The 20,145-nt window shown below is 42.2% G+C and overlaps 1 protein-coding gene across 1 annotated transcript in view; it reads right to left on the reverse strand.

Moving 5' to 3' along the window:
• Window positions 1-7,206: 7,206 nt before the first annotated feature.
• Window positions 7,207-20,145, reverse strand: part of CDC20B (cell division cycle 20B) — a 54,242-nt gene continuing 41,303 nt past the window's right edge. Inside the window, exons 6-12 of the mRNA XM_075854927.1 lie at window positions 17,918-18,022; window positions 16,123-16,319; window positions 15,482-15,576; window positions 14,198-14,423; window positions 13,583-13,708; window positions 9,147-9,264; window positions 7,207-8,630 (exon numbers count right to left, since the gene is read on the reverse strand). Of these exons, the coding sequence (XP_075711042.1) occupies window positions 8,527-8,630; window positions 9,147-9,264; window positions 13,583-13,708; window positions 14,198-14,423; window positions 15,482-15,576; window positions 16,123-16,319; window positions 17,918-18,022 (971 nt within the window). The 3' untranslated portion in view covers window positions 7,207-8,526. The remainder of the gene's footprint in view (window positions 8,631-9,146; window positions 9,265-13,582; window positions 13,709-14,197; window positions 14,424-15,481; window positions 15,577-16,122; window positions 16,320-17,917; window positions 18,023-20,145) is intronic.

Below are 20,145 nucleotides of genomic sequence, written 5' to 3' on the forward strand. Positions count from 1 at the left end.
CTGGGCGGCGGTCCCTACGCTGTCTAAGTGCACAGGAAAACAAACAGGGAACACGCAGGGGAAGGGGCAGTAGCCACGGAACGCCACGAGGAAACGGAGCGGCGAACGAACAGTCAGGACCAGGACGAAGTGAGTACACCCGAGCGGGCACGGAGACAGAAGCAAGCCAGGGGCAAAGCAAAGCAGGTCAAGCAGAACAGCAGCAAGGCAGAAGCACGGCAGAAGCAGGCTGGAGCAAGCAGCAGTGGGGCCAGGAATCCAAAAGAATTACAAGCACTGAAGGAGAGAACAGGGCAGGTAATAAAGGACAGGGGGCGGAGCTAACTCCGACAGACCAGGCCGCGATAGGCTCTCCCACTCCTGAGCCTGCCACCCTGGTTGGTGGGAGATGGTGTCAGTCGAACAGGTCTGGCCTCAGGTGTGGACTGATTAATCCCAGGAGTATACCTAGATGAAGTACCTGGCAGATCCCTAACACCAACAAGAGTAGTAAACGAGCCGAGTCAAACCAGGAGTGTACAAGGTACTAAACCTAGTAGTAGTCAGTAAGCCAGGGTCAATACGAAGCAGGGACAATTAGTTCAAGAAGCTGCAGCAGGGCCAGGAAACCAACAGAGAAGAATCACAAGCAAGGAGGAACAGGAAAGGCAGGTATAAATAGACGGAGGGCGGGAGCTAGCTCCGTCTGGCCAGGCTGTGATTGGCTCTCCCACTCCTAAGCCTGCCATCCTGAGTGGTGCAAGTTGGAGTCAGTCTCACAGACATAGAAGCAAGTGCAGACTGATTACCTATGGGCGTGGATACAGAAGCTGTGCCTGGCAGATCCTTAACAATTTTTCTGAATTTAAATGTATCTGCTTGTAAGACAGGCAGTTATACCACACAAAATTGTTACTAATTAACATCCCCCATATGTCTACATTAGATTGGCATCGTTTTTTGAACAGTTTTTTATTTTTCTAGGACGTTACAAGGCTTTGAACTTTAGCAGCAATTTCTCACATTTTCAAGAAAATGTCAAAAGGCTATTTTTACAGGGGCCAGTTCATTTGTGAAGTGGCTTTGAGGGCCTTATATATTAGAAACCCCCAAAAAGTCACCTCATTTTAAAAACTTCACCCCTCAAAGTATTCAAAACAGCAGTTAGAAAAATTCTTAACCCTTTAGACGTTTCACAGGAATTAAAGCAAAGTAGAGGTGAAATTTACAAATTTCATATTTTTTTGCAGAAATTAATTTTTAATCTAATTTTTTTGTAACACAGAAAGTTTTACCAGGGAAATTCAACTCAAACTCAACTCAAGTTTGGGGAATTTTGCTGGGAAAGTGTTGTCCTGGTATAATACAGGCACCATCACTTCCAGCGGATATGTTTGGGCCCTCCCCTTCCTGGTTCCCTAATTTTAGGGCCTGGATAAATCGCCTCTTGAAACAGAAGAAATGTTCCCCTCGGGCAGCACAACTGCATATTTTTTATTTCCTGACTTATTGGAGCCTTAACTAATTTTATTGTTTCATAGATGTAGTGGTATGAGGGCTTTTTTGTTGTGGGACGAGCTGTAGTTACGATTGGTACCATTTTGGGGTACATGCGACTTTTTGATCACCTTTTATTCAATATTTTGGGAGGCCAAGTAACCAAAAAACCGCAATTCTGGCATAGTTATTTTAGTTTTTTTTTATACCGCGTTCACCATGCGTTATAAATTACATGTTAACTTTATTCTGCGGGTCAGTACGATTCCGGCGACACCTAATATATAGCACTTTTTTATGTTTTACAAAGTTTTGCACAATAAAATTACTTTTTCTGTTGCCAAATTGTGAGAACCATAACTTTTTAACTTTTTCGTCGACGGAGCTGTATGAGGGCTTGTTTTTTGCGAGTCGAGCTATAATTTTTGTAGGTACCATTTTTGGATACGTGCGACTTTTTGATCACTTTTTATTCCAATATTTGTAGGGCAAAGTGACCAAAAAACATTAAAAAACAGTTTTTTAAGTTGTTTTTTTACGCTGGTCACTGTGTGCAATAAATAATATATTATTTTTATACCTCAGCTCATTACGGTCGCGGCGATACCAAATACGTATGGTTTATTATTTTTTTCAATAATAAAGGACTTGATAAGGGAACAGGGCGATTGTTTTTTATTTTATTACTTGAAACTTTTATTATGTTTTCAAACATTTATTTTTTCCCACTAGGGGACTTGAAGGTCCGACTGTCATATTTTATTTTTTTTCTAATACATTGCACTACCTACATTAGATCTCTGTTTCATCAAGGTTGCCTACCCCTGCTTTGGATCAACACAACGATAATAGGTTGAACATGATGGACTTTGTAATTTTTTCAATCTTCCAAACTATTTTCCTGTGTAAATGATCTGGATACTCTCTACACAGGCCCTACAACATTAGCAAACAAGGGTGTAGGGAATTAAATCAAGAATGGCATGGAAATGGGGGGTTAACAAGCACCAAGTCCTCCTGTCTCAGGTTATCAGGGGTGTGGTGGTGTTAATCAGCCCTATTTTAATCTTTGCTTTGGTGTCCCCTCACCTGTATCACAACTTAGATTTATTAGGACTGTAATATACTTTAGAAGGGCACAACCATCATTCATATGGAATAAACAGAATGACACGTAGAAATAATGACACTTCATACTCTGTTTTAGCATATTAACAAATTGCAATTTCTTTAAACATAAAAATAAACACAAAATAACATAAATATCATAAAATAAATTATTAATATTTCTTCTATAAACTTTATACTATGTAATCATGCAATATCTACCAGTAATTTTATTACCTAAAACATTTCCAGATTAACTTTTGAGCATAAGTTTGGCTAGACATGTGGACACAGGGTAAATGCAGTCATCTGTACTTTTGTATTATTTTTATTATAGATTAAGTTTTACAATACAATAGGATTATCAAAGAATATCCTCCAAAGTAAATAAAAAACATTACGTTTTATTATTTTATGTTACCGTCACAATGATTTTTGTTCACCCTTCTATCTTGCTACCAATTGTCTCCAATGCAGTTCGCCTCATCTGTTCTGATACTGCTCCCCAATGACGAGACCATCTAAATATATACACAGGTGCCTGGGTGGTTGAGGGAGCTGGGGTTGAACTGGCTCACCAAAAGACCAGAAGATCCTTCAGTTGGCCCAGGCTTTGACTATATAATGTGCCATAAAGGTCCATAAGAAGACAACCTCATTTGGAGGTGACTGTGGTGCCAATCTCTTGCCACCAAGGTCTATTTCTTATGGGTCACAAATAACCTGTTAGACATTATTGATGACTTGTTCTGTTGTGCAATGACAACAATAATGTTGGGCACATGTTCTGTATAAATTGAGAGTGGGTCCTTAGAAACATTTTCTCTGGTGAGCCCAAGGAACCCCAGTCTGACACTGACCCATACACTTAAAAGGGTTATCCGGGAGTTTTCAAATTTTGCAGGACGGTGGGAGAGGGTATAAAATGTCAGGTATTCACCCTTTTAAACTCCCCCCTTTTCCAGGACTGACATTGGGTTCCCTCTCGCTCATATGACGGCAGGTCCTGCAGCTGTTATGCGCCGTTCATCCATCAAGTGCCATTGCAGCCAATCCCTGTCCCTGGCCTCACCGGTGATGCTCTAATGAACGGTTTTTTGCAGAAATTAATTTTTAATCTAATTTTTTTGTAACACAGAAAGTTTTACCAGGGAAATTCAACTCAAATTGCCCAGGTTCTGCAGTTTTAGAAAATATCCCACATGTGACCCTAGCGTGCTACTGGACTGAAGCACAGGCCTCCGAAGCAAAGAAGCACCTAGTGGATTTTGGGGCCTTATTTTTATTCGAATATATTTTAGGCACCATGTCAGGTTTGAAGGGCTCTTGCAGTGCCAAAACAGTGGAAATCCCCCAAAAGTGACCTCATTTGGGAAACTACATCCCTCAAGGCAATTATCTAGGGGTATAGGGAGCATTTTGACTGCACAGGTTTTTTGCAGAAATAATTGGAATTATGCCGTGAAAATGAAAATCTAAATTTTTCAAAGAAAATGTAGGTTTAGCTAATTTTTTCTCATTTCCACAACGACTAAAGGAGAAAAAGCACAACGACATTTGTAAAGAAATTTCTCCCGAGTAAAACAATATCCCACATGTAGTCATAAACCGCTGTTTGGACACACGGCAGGGCTTAGAAGGGATGGAGAACCATTTGGCTTTTGGAGTTCAAATTTAGCAGGAATGGTTTGCGGAGGACAGGTCACATTTACAAAGCCCCTGAGGGGACAAAACAGTGGAAAACCCCCACAAGTGACCCTATTTTGGAAACTACACCCATTGAGGAAATTATCTAGGGATATAGTGAGCGTTTTGATCCCACATGTTGTTTGCAGATATTATTGGAAGTAGGCCCTGAAAATAAAAATCAATTTTTTCTCATTTCCAGAAGGACATGAAGGAGAAAAAGCAGAAATTTATTAGAATTGGGCAGTGAAAATAAAAACAATCCTTTTTCTTCAACGAGACGTAGTTTTAGATCAAAATTTTTCATTTTCTCAACAAATAAAGGAAAAAAAGAACGCAACATTTGTAAAGCAATTTCTCCCGAGTATGGCAATACCCCATATGTGGTCATAAACTGCTGTTTGTGCACACGGCAGGGCTCAGAAGGGAAGGAGCGCCATTTGGAGTGCAGATTTTGCTGGATTGGATTCTGGGCGCCTGTGGGACCAAAACAGTGGAAACCCCCCAGAAGTGACCACATTTTGGAATCTACACCCCTCAATGCATTCACCTAGGGGCGTAGTGAGCATGTTAACCCTGCAGGTGTTTTGTAGAAATTAGTGTGCACTCGATGTTGCAGAGTGAAAATGGGATTTTTTTCTATAGATATGCCAATATGTGGTGCCCAGCTTGTACCACCATAACAAGACAGCTCTCTAATTATAATGCAGTGTTTCCCGGTTTTAGAAACACCCCACATGTGACCCTAATCTTTTGCCTGGACATTCGACCAGGCTCAGGAGTGAAAGAGTACCATGTAAAATTGAGGCCTAATTTGGCGATTTACAAAGTATTGGTTCACAATTGCAGGGCTCAGATGTGAAATAATAAAAAGACCCCTTATTAAGAGGTGTAGTGAGCAATTTCACCCCACAGGTCTTTTCCATAAATGAATGTGCTGCGGATGGTGCAAATTAAAAATTTATATTTTTCCCTAGATATGCCATTTCAGTGGCAAATATGTCTGCCCAGCTGGTGGCACTGGAGACACACACCACAAAAATTGTTAAAAGGGTTCTCCCGGGTATGGCGATGCCATATATGTGGAAGGAAACTGCTGTTTGGGCACGCTGTAGGATTCAGAGGGGAGGGAGCGCCATTTGGCTTTTGGAGAGTGGATTTTGCTTGGTAGTAGTTTTGTTTGAGTATTGCTGGTGTTTCCGTTTATAATGCGGGGGCACATGTAAGCTGGGCAGAGTATATCAGGGGCATAGTCAGGTAGTATAATAATGGGGTAAAAAAACAATAAAATTATCCATAGATGTGTGTTACGCTGTGAAGCAATCCTTTCTGCACAGGCCAGTGACGCACTGATATATGGCGTCCTTTCTTATGCCCCTTTTGATCCACACTCTGCACCATTGCAGTTTGGGGAATTTTGCTGGGAAAGTGTTGTCCTGGTATAATACAGGCACCATCACTTCCAGCGGATATGTTTGGGCCCTCCCCTTCCTGGTTCCCTAATTTTAGGGCCTGGATAAATCGCCTCTTGAAACAGAAGAAATGTTCCCCTCGGGCAGCACAACTGCATATTTTTTATTTCCTGACTTATTGGAGCCTTAACTAATTTTATTGTTTCATAGATGTAGTGGTATGAGGGCTTTTTTGTTGTGGGACGAGCTGTAGTTACGATTGGTACCATTTTGGGGTACATGCGACTTTTTGATCACCTTTTATTCAATATTTTGGGAGGCCAAGTAACCAAAAAACCGCAATTCTGGCATAGTTATTTTAGTTTTTTTTTATACCGCGTTCACCATGCGTTATAAATTACATGTTAACTTTATTCTGCGGGTCAGTACGATTCCGGCGACACCTAATATATAGCACTTTTTTATGTTTTACAAAGTTTTGCACAATAAAATTACTTTTTCTGTTGCCAAATTGTGAGAACCATAACTTTTTAACTTTTTCGTCGACGGAGCTGTATGAGGGCTTGTTTTTTGCGAGTCGAGCTATAATTTTTGTAGGTACCATTTTTGGATACGTGCGACTTTTTGATCACTTTTTATTCCAATATTTGTAGGGCAAAGTGACCAAAAAACATTAAAAAACAGTTTTTTAAGTTGTTTTTTTACGCTGGTCACTGTGTGCAATAAATAATATATTATTTTTATACCTCAGCTCATTACGGTCGCGGCGATACCAAATACGTATGGTTTATTATTTTTTTCAATAATAAAGGACTTGATAAGGGAACAGGGCGATTGTTTTTTATTTTATTACTTGAAACTTTTATTATGTTTTCAAACATTTATTTTTTCCCACTAGGGGACTTGAAGGTCCGACTGTCATATTTTATTTTTTTTCTAATACATTGCACTACCTACATTAGATCTCTGTTTCATCAAGGTTGCCTACCCCTGCTTTGGATCAACACAACGATAATAGGTTGAACATGATGGACTTTGTAATTTTTTCAATCTTCCAAACTATTTTCCTGTGTAAATGATCTGGATACTCTCTACACAGGCCCTACAACATTAGCAAACAAGGGTGTAGGGAATTAAATCAAGAATGGCATGGAAATGGGGGGTTAACAAGCACCAAGTCCTCCTGTCTCAGGTTATCAGGGGTGTGGTGGTGTTAATCAGCCCTATTTTAATCTTTGCTTTGGTGTCCCCTCACCTGTATCACAACTTAGATTTATTAGGACTGTAATATACTTTAGAAGGGCACAACCATCATTCATATGGAATAAACAGAATGACACGTAGAAATAATGACACTTCATACTCTGTTTTAGCATATTAACAAATTGCAATTTCTTTAAACATAAAAATAAACACAAAATAACATAAATATCATAAAATAAATTATTAATATTTCTTCTATAAACTTTATACTATGTAATCATGCAATATCTACCAGTAATTTTATTACCTAAAACATTTCCAGATTAACTTTTGAGCATAAGTTTGGCTAGACATGTGGACACAGGGTAAATGCAGTCATCTGTACTTTTGTATTATTTTTATTATAGATTAAGTTTTACAATACAATAGGATTATCAAAGAATATCCTCCAAAGTAAATAAAAAACATTACGTTTTATTATTTTATGTTACCGTCACAATGATTTTTGTTCACCCTTCTATCTTGCTACCAATTGTCTCCAATGCAGTTCGCCTCATCTGTTCTGATACTGCTCCCCAATGACGAGACCATCTAAATATATACACAGGTGCCTGGGTGGTTGAGGGAGCTGGGGTTGAACTGGCTCACCAAAAGACCAGAAGATCCTTCAGTTGGCCCAGGCTTTGACTATATAATGTGCCATAAAGGTCCATAAGAAGACAACCTCATTTGGAGGTGACTGTGGTGCCAATCTCTTGCCACCAAGGTCTATTTCTTATGGGTCACAAATAACCTGTTAGACATTATTGATGACTTGTTCTGTTGTGCAATGACAACAATAATGTTGGGCACATGTTCTGTATAAATTGAGAGTGGGTCCTTAGAAACATTTTCTCTGGTGAGCCCAAGGAACCCCAGTCTGACACTGACCCATACACTTAAAAGGGTTATCCGGGAGTTTTCAAATTTTGCAGGACGGTGGGAGAGGGTATAAAATGTCAGGTATTCACCCTTTTAAACTCCCCCCTTTTCCAGGACTGACATTGGGTTCCCTCTCGCTCATATGACGGCAGGTCCTGCAGCTGTTATGCGCCGTTCATCCATCAAGTGCCATTGCAGCCAATCCCTGTCCCTGGCCTCACCGGTGATGCTCTAATGAACGGTTTGTGATCGCTAAGGCCAGCGATTGGCTGCAGCGGCTTGTGACCAATAAACGGCACGTGACCGCTACATGAGTGTCCAGGAACGGAGCGGCGATGAACAGGGTGCCAGCGCTGGAACAAGATCGTTTTAAACGGTGAGTAGCTGTTAGTTTATTATTTTATACCCTCCCCTACCCTGCTGCAACATTTGAAAACTCCCATGAAAACCCCTTTAAACCAGATCTGTCATATATTTATATATTTATGCTGCCCTTCTGAGGGCAGCATAAAGAAGAGATTAACTCGCTGATTTCAACAATCTGTCACTTATTAGGTAAATTACTGTAGTTTAAGAGAACTTAGTTGTTTTACTTGCCGCCCGCCAGATGCGATCCATGGCTTGACAGCAATGATATTCATATATTTACATTGTTTGCAAAGTAAACAATATAAATGTTTCTAGTGATGTGATTCTTTTCTGTTCTTCTTTAGCTCAGTCTTTATTTGCTGTATTTCCATATAAAAGATGTATCATTTGCTGCTACAGAAAAGATTCTCTTGTGACCTGGACTTAATGCAAGATGCAAGACTCTTCCTGTGTGCCCTGTAAATACAGAATATAACACTGAATCATGCCGCAGTTAGACATTTATATTAATACACATTTAATATATAAATATACGCATTGCCATGTAGACTCCATACTGTTAATAATTTACATGCAGGCATTTAAAAGAAAGCAAATTTGCCTATCAATACATCTACCACAGGGTTGTCAACCAGCTTTGCCGTACTACTGCTAGATATGCAGGGATATTTCCTCAGCTCCGCTATTACTGCATAGCAAGAACTTAGAAAGTTGTGCTATGACGCAGCTATATTAGATATATATATTTATTTAATAAAATAAATTATTTATTTATGTTAATGATAATTTTCTTCATTTTGGGGAAAACTGAAGCTGTCCATACACCTGAGATAAAAGTCATGATCTCGTGAGTGTGGTCGCCTCCCAACTGACTGTCCCCGGTATCAGGGAATACAGGATTGGTTACTATGTTTAAACAGGTTATAAGGAATTGTCAGGAAATCTTCAGTGTTTAGCTTTAATTCTACTCACCATTAATATCAGTAACTTTCACTAAAGATGGGTAATTCCAAACAGTCATTTGGTTTCTTGGACATCCGTGACCAGTGACTAGTTCTCTTGTATCTGGCAGCCAAAGGATGGAGCAGATCTGATCCAGAAAAATATGGAAAAGAAAAGAATTTAAAAGAAGAAGAAACCCTTGTATAAACTAGTATGGATAAAAGGAGGAAAAAATTTGTGTTCTGGTCACGGCACCTTGCTAGTAAGTATCATGAGGACGTGAAATATTGTAAAGTTATTTAATGGTACAGACTACGCGTTTCAGGACCGAACTGGTCGGTTCATCAGGTCAAAATCATATCTTTTTTGGATTATGTATGATTTTGATCTGATGAAGAGACCAGTTTGGTCCCGAAACACGTAGTCTGCACCAATAAATGACTTTACAATATTTCACATCCTCATGATACTTACCAGCCAGGCGCCGTGATCAGAACACTGCAAGTTTTTTCCTTCTTTTATCCATATGATTTCTACATCCCTGACCTGGGAATCATCGCAGTGAATGGCAGCCTGTTACCACTACCACCATATAGACTCACGGATGTAATGCAGTAGTGTTGTGCCTATTTCAGCACAACTGCACTAGGTGTGTCTAATTTCAAAGATACTTAAGTGTATGCGATGCACATAACGTTATCACCTTAGAGGAGCGCCACTTCCTCCCCCCCCCCCTTGATCTATTGTATAAAACTAAATATAAAAACAGGATAGAGCTTGAAGTTATAAAATAATTATCACTAAATTCTTATAACTCTTGTTTATTCTAGATTTATACTGCACCTTCAATTAAAGTTCCCTAATATCAGGGGCGGATTTAGGGGGGGGCGATGGGGGCAATCACTCCCCCCTTCCCCAGACCACTGTGCCAATTTTTTAATTGCACGCAATCTATTGGATTTAACCAATTGGTAGAGGTTAAGGCCTCATTCACACGACAGGGTCCGAGTGTTGGCCAGGAAAATCGGCCGTTTTTGGCCGATTTTCCCGGCCGGTTTGCATCCGTTCCGATTCCGTTCCGGGCCGAGTTGCCGTTTTACCGGCCGATTTGGACCCGATTTGCATCCGTTTTTTTCCCTGTCCGTTTTAAAATCGGATGAATTTCATTTAAATTTGTTGCCACACACAGTCCTTTGTAGATAATGCCACAGCCCCCCTGGTAGGTAATGCCACCCAGCCCCCTGTAGGTAATGCCACACAGCCCCCTGAAGGTGATGCCACACAGCCCCCTGTAGGTGATGCCACACAGCCCCCTGTAGGTGATGCCACCCAGCTCCCTGTAGGTGATGCCACCCAGCCCCCTGTAGGTAATGCCACCCAGCTCCCTGTAGGTAATGCCACCCAGCCCCCTGTAGGTAATGCCACCCAGCCCCTCTAGGTAATGCCACCCAGCCCCCTGTAGGTAATGCCACCAAGTCCCCTGTAGGTAATGCCACCAAGTCCCCTGTAGGTAATGCCACCAAGCCCCCTGTAGGTGATGCCACCAAGCCCCCTGTAGGTGATGCCACCAAGCCCCCTGTACGTGATGCCACCCAGCGCCCTGTAGGCGATGCCACACAGCCATCTGTAGGCGATGCCACACAGCCCCCTGTAGGCAATGCCACACAGCCCCCTGTAGGAGATGCCACCCTGCCCCCTGTAGGCGATGCCACCCTGCCCCCTGTAGGCGATGCCACCCTGCCCCCTGTAGGCGATGCCATCCAGCCCCCTGTAGGTGATGCCACCCACCCTGCCCCCTGTAGGTGATGCCACCCTTCCCCCTGTAGGTGATGCCACCCTGCCCCCTGTAGGTGATGCCACCCTGCCCCCTGTAGGGGATGGCACCCAGCCCCCTGTAGGTATTGCCACCAAGTCCCCTGTAGGTGATGCCACACAGCCCCCTGTAGGTTGCACCCATCCCCCCCCCCCTTCCAGGAGAAGTCACTGACTTCAATGTCCATATATGGACAGTGTAGTCACTGACTTCTCCTGAAGAGGAATTCTCTGCCACAGGTCGGGAATTCCGCTTCAGAAGTGAGTGACGTCACTGTGTCCATATATGGACAGTGTAGTCACTCACTTCTCCTGTAGTGGAATCCCCGGCCATAGAGTCGGGGATTCCGCTGCAGAAGTGAGTGACTTCGCTGTGTCCATATATGGACAGTGTAGTCACTCACTTCTCCTGTAGCGGAATCCCCGGCCATAGAGTCGGGGATTCCGCTGCAGAAGTGAATGACTTCGCTGTTTCCATATATGGACAGTGTAGTCACGCACTTCTCCTGTAGTGGAATCCCCGGCCATAGAGTCGGGGATTCCGCTGCAGAAGTGCGTGACTTCGCTGTGTCCATATATGGACAGTGTAGTCACTCACTTCTCCTGTAGCGGCATCCCCGGCCATAGAGTCGGGGATTCCGCTGCAGAAGTGCGTGACTTCGCTGTGTCCATATATGGACAGTGTAGTCACGCACTTCTCCTGTAGCGGAATCCCCGGCCATAGAGTCGGGGATTCCGCTGCAGAAGTGCGTGACTTCGCTGTGTCCATATATGGACAGTGTAGTCACTCACTTCTCCTGTAGCGGCATCCCCGGCCATAGAGTCGGGGATTCCGTTGCAGAAGTGCGTGACTTCGCTGTGTCCATATATGGACAGTGTAGTCACGCACTTCTCCTGTAGCGGAATCCCCGGCCATAGAGTCGGGGATTCCGCTGCAGAAGTGAGTGACTTCGCTGTGTCCATATATGGACAGTGCAGTCACGCACTTCTCCGGCCGGGGATTGGGGATTCCGACTCCTACAGCGAGCAATAAAAGACCCTCCTCCTCCTCCTCACATGCACTCTGCACTATGAGGAGGAGGAGAGAGAGTGCGCGAGCGACGGTAGACCCGGCCGTCACTCGGGACACATTCCGGTGATGGCCGTGTATTACCCGGCCCCATAGACTTCTATGGGAGCCGGGCGGCCGGGCACCCAGCCGAAAATAGAGCATGTCCTACTTTTTGACGGCCGGTTTTCCCGGCCGTCAAAAAGTCGGTCGTGTGAATAGCCCCATTAGGGGTCTATTATTCCTAATGCAGCCGGGTGCCGGCCGATTTATGAATGGCCGGCACCCGGCCGGGAAACCCTGTCGTCTGAATCCCACCTAATTCCTATTATACTTACCTTCCTCACTCCTCTACAGATCTTGGAGTCATCGTTCTGAGTCCTGATGGCATTCAGCACCAGGACATAGTGTGTGATAGTAAACACAACAACCTAACACTGGACAGCATCAGGACGTAGTGTGCGTCAAGCGGCACCTGGAGCTGAAGAGCGGGGAGTGGTGAGTATAAACGTCTGATCAGGGGTCTGAATAGCTACTTTTTTTTTTTTTTCTTTGGTCTGGTGTCTGATTGATTTCGGATGTGTAGTTGGTCTTACCTGGGGTCTATCTGGTCAATTTAGGGATCTGATCTAGGGTCTATATAATTTAGGGTGTAATGTTCTAGAGGGCTGTATAAGTTTAGGGGTCTTGTCTAAAATCTGATTCATTTAGGGGTTCTGATCTGGATTCTGTATTAGTTTATGGGGTCTGGTCTAGGGGTCATTAATTAAACAGACATGTCAGGAGAGCTGATAAATCCTCTTTAATTGTTATGTATTCTGCCTGTAACTGCGTGTAATCAACGCCGTATTCTCTTGTATAGTTCGCAGGGTGATAATACTCTGAAGAGCGCCAATATAAAATTGGTATCTGACCACCATATGTTCACCGTATGCGTGATAATACTCTGCAGACTACCAGTGAAGAACTGCTATTTAACCATTATATGGTCACTGTATGGCGGTATAACGGGTTATAGTCTTGCTTGCTTTGGCCTAGTGTACACTTGACCCTGACTGATAAAGTGAGTGTACGCCTTTTCTTGACCGTATTATTAGGTGTTTCTATTTTCCACTTTAATTTTCCTGGTTGTGCTGATGGTGTGGTTTACATATTTAAGGAAGTGGTGAGGGGAGGGACTAAAGAAAGCAGCAAAAATTGCCATGGCACGCTATTCTGCTACTTTTCAACACCCCCTAGGATGTAATCCCAGATGCACCCCTGCCAAATAGGCTAGTTTATACATTATGTTAGGCTAAATCAAACATACATATTGCTTAATACTATCCTCATAATAGACAGTATTGTCAGGATTTAATTGAGCTGTGTCTGCAGAGGGAACACTAGCCCAGTCAGGAGTAAGCAACACCGCATAATAGAATTGTCTCTTGAGTAGAGAAAACGCTCTTGAAAATCAATTGTTTCCTTTCCATATAGCGTATAATCCATCATATAGTAAACTGACTAAGATATAGCCATTGACGTGATGGCAGAAACCCTTTAACGTAACGACTAATAAATGTGCTTTTCTTGTTGGTAATACACATCTTACTACAAACTTGTTTACCTGTGAGTTTGTGTTTGTTGAGTTTGTGATTTTCCCATTATTTGTATCCCAAATACGTATGTTCCCATCGCTCATTCCACCTCCTACAGCAAGAGTGTCTGAGAGCCATGGACACCAGTTCATAGCCTGATAAAGATAAACCAAGACAATGTGTAAATACCTTAATGAATAGAAGAGTAAAGTCAATGTTTTTCCTCCAACATTATTGCTATGGTTTAGTGTTTTCTTCAAGGGTGGCAATAATATTACAGTAAAGTAACTATGTAGAAAGTGTGTGTATCCCAGGGTGTACATGTATCTGCTAATAGGCACATTACTGTTTCCTCAGACGCTAAAGCTGCCCAAAGACATTTTTGGCACATTTCGCCAACAGCCTATTTTCAATGTGACAGTCAGAATAAAAGCTGTTGAAGGACTGCCTTTTAGTCCCCAAAGACATTTAATAGTGTATTATAGTACCCATTTACTTTCTAGTCCCATGCTGTTATGCCGATCTCTGCTGGCAGCACCCAGTAAAACTAGTAATGTCTTGAGTCAATAACAGTACACAGACTTTTAAAGGCATCTCCTCCTGGTTTATGACCAGACTGAGGGCAATACAATAGCATATGTTACCTTGACAGCAGTGGGGTGCACTATGCTCTGTAGTGGTATGCTATTCTTGGAGTATCCTGGATCATAGGACCAGATATTGAGAAGCCCATCACTTGATCCACTTGCTAAGTGCTTTTCTGATGGTGACCACTTTAGACTAGAAATGCCTTGTTTGTGACGTAGAGTTCCGATATGGTGTTCTGCCATACGGACATCGTGATGGTGTATATGACCGAGCCTGGAGCCACTGGGTGATACAGAAATGATGGTTATGTTTCAATAAAATATGCATTTATAAAAATCTTATGAGAACTAGGCATTTGGGGTAAATTGGAGAGATATGATTATGTATTTTAGAATTTTTACTATATATTATACTATTATACTCCACCTGTGTGTTGCCTTCTCTGCCTTATCATAAGTTTGTTTTGTGTAAAAAAAAAAAATATCTCAACAGCCCATGTAACAGGTCACCACCATTTCTTTAACATTTTCTGTGGGCTCCTATTCCTCTTTTGGGAACCAGATACCGACTAACCACCTATTGCAACTAAGTATAGGATAGGTGGGCGCACATGTGTGTGGCCATCTCCATTGAAGCTTATGGGAGTTAAAGAGACAGTCGAGCCACAACTACCTTAGAGTATGTTCACACGGCCTATTTTCGGCCGTTTTTCTGTCCGTAAGCGCCCAAAAAACGGCCGAAAAATCAGAAGCAGAACGCCTCCAAATATCTGCCCATTGATTTCAATGGGAAAAACGGTGTACTGTGCCGATTGCCCGTTTTTTTTACGCGGCTGTTTTAAAAAGAAGTGCAGGACACTTCTTAGGACGTTTTTGGAGCCGTTTCTCATAGACTATTAAAAACAGCTCCAAAAACGGGAGTGGCATAAAAAACGTCTGAAAATAAGTAGCTGTTTTCCCAGTAGTCTGAGGACAGATTTCTTGATCATTTGGAGAGTTAGACCTAGGTTCATCTCGCAGTTAGAGACTTGTTATGCTGGGTTCTTTTCGTGCCCACAGCGTTCGTTGCGACTGGCATATTGTTTTCAGGTTAAAACATTGTAATTTAATAAAGCTGTGGCCAGTTTTAAATCCCACGCATGTGTCTGTAAGAAATGTATTGGTCACGGGGCCAATAATATGGTATTTTTCTATATGTTCAAATAACAACTGATGCACCCTCCTTTGTCTGTCATGTAAAGAAAACACCAGTTAGCATGAGCATCAGTATCTTACACTACTTTACAATAGTTTTCCTAGATTATCTATTTCTTCTCCAGTGAATTGCATGCCTCTCCTTACCTGCTTACAATATATTGATTCCAGCTTAAAGCGCCCACTACAGACATGTGTCCGAGCATGTTCCTGAGTCTCTTCTGTGTTTCAATGTCCCAGAGCTATAAAACACTGAAAGTCCATTATTTCATTACTCACTGAGATTCGGGTCCTTTTCTCCAGATTTGGCACAATTATTTCGCAAGTTAATAGAAGAAACTATATGGCCATGTTCACACTCAATAAAAATTCTCCAAAATGTGCATATATCTGGCCATGGATTTTACCATGCAATGAGTATAATTAGTGGCAAAAATACAGTAGGCATTTGGGAGATATAAGGTATTCTGCAAATTTTAAGATCTGCAGAATGTTCTCAAATCCATGCTGATTTTTTTTTCTACAGCATGTGAATGGAGTTTACTAAAACCCCATTCACTTACATTGTACTGTACTTATTTTATTGCTGCACCTGTACCCTATATTTAGCCTTCCTCCCTGGAAACCGGGTGAAAACTATATATCACTATACCTGACAGTATGCCAGGACACAAGTTTTAAGGCAACCATAAAAACTGCATATTAAAAAACATAGCTACAAGCATTACAAATATACATAAAATCATACATTCATCTCCCAAACTAAAGGTTATGAAGAAAAAAAGTACCTGAACTTCCCCATTGCTTGTGCCAACTGCCAGACTTGAGCCAGCACTTATCCATGATACTGATGAAACATAAGTTGATGGAGAATATAAGAGAATGGTTTGGGCTATGCTATTGTTTTCCGTATTCCAAATATATGCAGATGATTTTAATCCTAAGGCAACAAGATTGTCTGAATTCCAGTCCAACAGGTTTAGATCTAAAACCAAAAACAGATATATGTTAGTGGAGTCACAGTGCAGTTTATTTAAAGAGGCTCTGTCACCACATTATAAGTGCCCTGTCTCCTATATAAGGAGATCGGCGCTGTAATGTAGGTGACAGTAATGCTTTTTATTTAAAAAAACGATCTTTTTTCACAACGTTAGGAGCGATTTTGGTTTATGCTAATGAGCTTTCTTAATGCCCAAGTGGGCATACTTTCACTTTTGACCAGGGCGTTGTACAGAGGAGTGCATGACGCTGACCAATCGACATCATGCACTCCTCTCCATTCATTTACACTGCACTAGCGATATAGATATATCGCTATGTGCAGCCTCATACACAAACCCTAACATTACTACAGTGTCCTGATAATGAAAGCCACTTGCTGAAAATGATTGTTCCAGCCCAACAGGCTCACAGCATGTGGTCAAAGAGAAAGGATCTATCAACAGTCCTGTTAGCAGACCGATATCTCCTTTAATATAGTCCAGCTCTGAGACCACTTGCTGAACAATTGATTACAACCCTGCTAACAGGACTGTTGATAGACCCTTTCTCTTTGACCACATGCTGTGAGCCTGTTGGGCTGGAACAATCATTTTCAGCAAGTGGCTTTCAGGGCTGTATAATATAAGAGGAGATTCTGGTCTGCAAATAGAAATTTCAATAGACCATCTCCTATCCCTGACCGCCTGTCTGAGCCTGTACATATGTTGAATTGGGCTATATGAGCCAAATTTTAATACTCTATTAATAAAATCAACTTTTAATCGTTCTAATCAGGCAGTAAATTTACTAATCAAGTGAACGAAATATCAATACAACCAGTAATTAATTTTACTTATTTTATAGGTTGTAGTCGTACAATTAAAACAGAATGACACAGGAGTGAGGCTAGGGCTAGACTGCGATTTTAGCCGCATCCATAGATCACTGTGTCGCGCAGCTTACATAGCAGTAATGTAAGTGAATGTGGTCAAGTTGCAGCAACAGCGACACCACATTCACAAGTAGTCCAGTGGGTTTGGATTTTTTGCGACTGTAGTGTGGCGGCCATGTTGACTTTCATTACCTGCGATGCAACAGCGATCTTTGGACGTGTTACCGCTGTCATGGGAAAGTTGCTGTGAAGCTGTTGCCTAATGCTAAAGCTACAGGGCAACATATGTGCCATGATAATAAAATCGCCTTGTCACTTGCAACATCGTAGCTAATGACCGCCTATGTGATCACGTTGCTGTATTTTGGGTCGCAAGTTGCATGCGACATGCTTTCCATAGACAGCAATGTAAAATGCGTGCGACTGCTACTCATGCGAGACTTGTGTGTGACAAGTCTTTATAAGATCAGGACAAAAAAAAATGTCAAGTTGCAGTCACATGCGTCTCGCACAAAAATAGCAGCCGAAAAAAGTCCTTGCAGACATTTTTAAAAACAAAAAAATTGCTTTTAAATAACACTTAAAAATATAATAAAACAATATTTTTCTTTTACAATTCTCCTTGTATTCAAATAAAATAATAAATGTTGGCAACTATGCAACAGTGATAATAAATATGTAATAATAAAGTATGACTTACAGGAACTTACAGTAATCATTCCGAAGCCCGGACAAATGGATTTTCACATCAGGTCGCAACAAGTTAATATCAGAAGATTTTTCAAGTGAGACCTTTGTTTTGGTTTGTTGACAGCCTATGGAAACACATTAAATTGGAGAATTAAATATATTAGGTTTATTTAATAATGATGCAAATGGGTAATTTCAGCAATTATTTAGGTTATACAACACTGGAAGTTTGCTAAACATAAAGTAGTACTTATTCCATGAAAGTTGATGAGGTTTTCCTGGTTTATGTAAATAGAGCTTGAATGTCCACCATTTTTTATTATAAATAAGTCCAAAATCCTGTGCTGATTAATTCTGCATACTTTTTTTTAGCACTTTGTGTGTTTTTCAGAAACAGAGCTCCAAATACCTTGTAAAGTCAGAGAGATAAAAGATAACTTTTTGGCTGACATCAGTCACCACTAGGAGGAGCTAAAGAGCTGACTGCATACTGTTTATACAATTAACTCAGACCTCCCTTCTTGTAATGTTGCAGAGTCAGTTAAGTGTTGTGCAGAGTTGTATTGCCCATTCCTGACGAACCAGATGGCCAGGATGGACAGGGCTTTTTCGGTCCCAACAAAATAGAATAGAATCTGTGCTCTATATAATAATGTAACATGTATACACATGAGCATTATTGCATTTTTTGCTAAAGGCTTACATGTAAAGATCTAATCATATCTAATCGAACTACTCAGCAAAAAAGTTATAGCTTCTCCACACTTTACCCGGGGCGTAGCTAGGGGGGGCACCAGGAGCGCACCATCCATGATGGCGGCCTGCTGCCTCTCTGAGGGGCGGCGACACCACTGAAACCAGCCGCCGCCACCCCCTCCTGCACTGTAGGCGATGAACGGCTGGGTACGTTCTGTGCCCGGCCATTCAGCGCCTTTCAACTACTGAAGCGGCGAGATTACCTCTTTGCGCTGCTTGCATCGTTGAAAGGCGCTGATTGACAGGGCAAGTCATAGTGCCCTGCCAATCAACACCTTTCATAGACGTAAGCGGCGCGAGGATGTCAGAAGAGAGCAGGTCTGCAATGACACCGGATGGCGCGGGAACAGGATTAAGGTGAGTATGTAAAGTTTTGGTTTTTTTATACTAATGAAAATGTAAGTGACATTATCTACAGGGGGGGCTCTATCTACAGAGGGCAGGCTCTATCTTCAGGGGATGCTATATACAGAGGTCGGCTCTATCTACAGGAGGGCTATATACAGAGGTCGGCTCTATCTACAGGGGGGCAATATACAGGGTTGGGCTATATGTGAGGCACTATATACAGAGGTGGGCTATATGTGCAGCACTAATTATAGGTTGAGATATATGTAAGGCACTATCTACAGGGGTGGGCTATATGTTGGACACTATATACAGTGGTGGGCTATATCTACAGGGGGGCTATATACAGGGGTAGGTTATATATGGAGCACTATAGGGGGAGCTATATGTGAGGCACTATATACAGGGGTGGGCTATATGTGGAGCACTATTTATAGGGGGAGACATATATAGGGCACTATCTGCAGGGGTGGGCTATATGTGGGGCACTATCTACTTGGGGGCTACATGTGGGGCACTATCTACAGGGGGGTGGCTATATGTGGGCACTATCTACAGGGGTGGCTATATGTGGGACACTATCTACAGTGGGCTGTATGTGGGGCACTATCTGCAGGGGCACTATGGGGGTCACTATCTACAGGGGGATCTATGTAGGGCACTATCTACAGGGGGGGCTCTATCTACAGAGGGCAGGCTCTATCTTCAGGGGATGCTATATACAGAGGTCGGCTCTATCTACAGGAGGGCTATATACAGAGGTTGGCTCTATCTACAGGGGGGCAATATACAGGGTTGGGCTATATGTGAGGCACTATATACAGAGGTGGGCTATATGTGCAGCACTAATTATAGATTGAGATATATGTAAGGCACTATCTACAGGGGTGGGCTATATGTTGGACACTATATACAGGGGTGGGCTATATCTACAGGGGGGCTATATACAGGGGTAGGTTATATATGGATCACTATAGGGGGAGCTATATGTGAGGCACTATATACAGGGGTGGGCTATATGTGGAGCACTATTTATAGGGGGAGACATATGTAGGGCACTATCTGCAGGGGTGGGCTATATGTGGGGCACTATCTACTTGGGGGGCTACATGTGGGGCACTATCTACAGGGGGAGTGGCTATAT

This window comes from Rhinoderma darwinii, chromosome 1 (assembly GCF_050947455.1).
Source record: "Rhinoderma darwinii isolate aRhiDar2 chromosome 1, aRhiDar2.hap1, whole genome shotgun sequence".
NCBI lineage: Eukaryota > Metazoa > Chordata > Amphibia > Anura > Rhinodermatidae > Rhinoderma > Rhinoderma darwinii.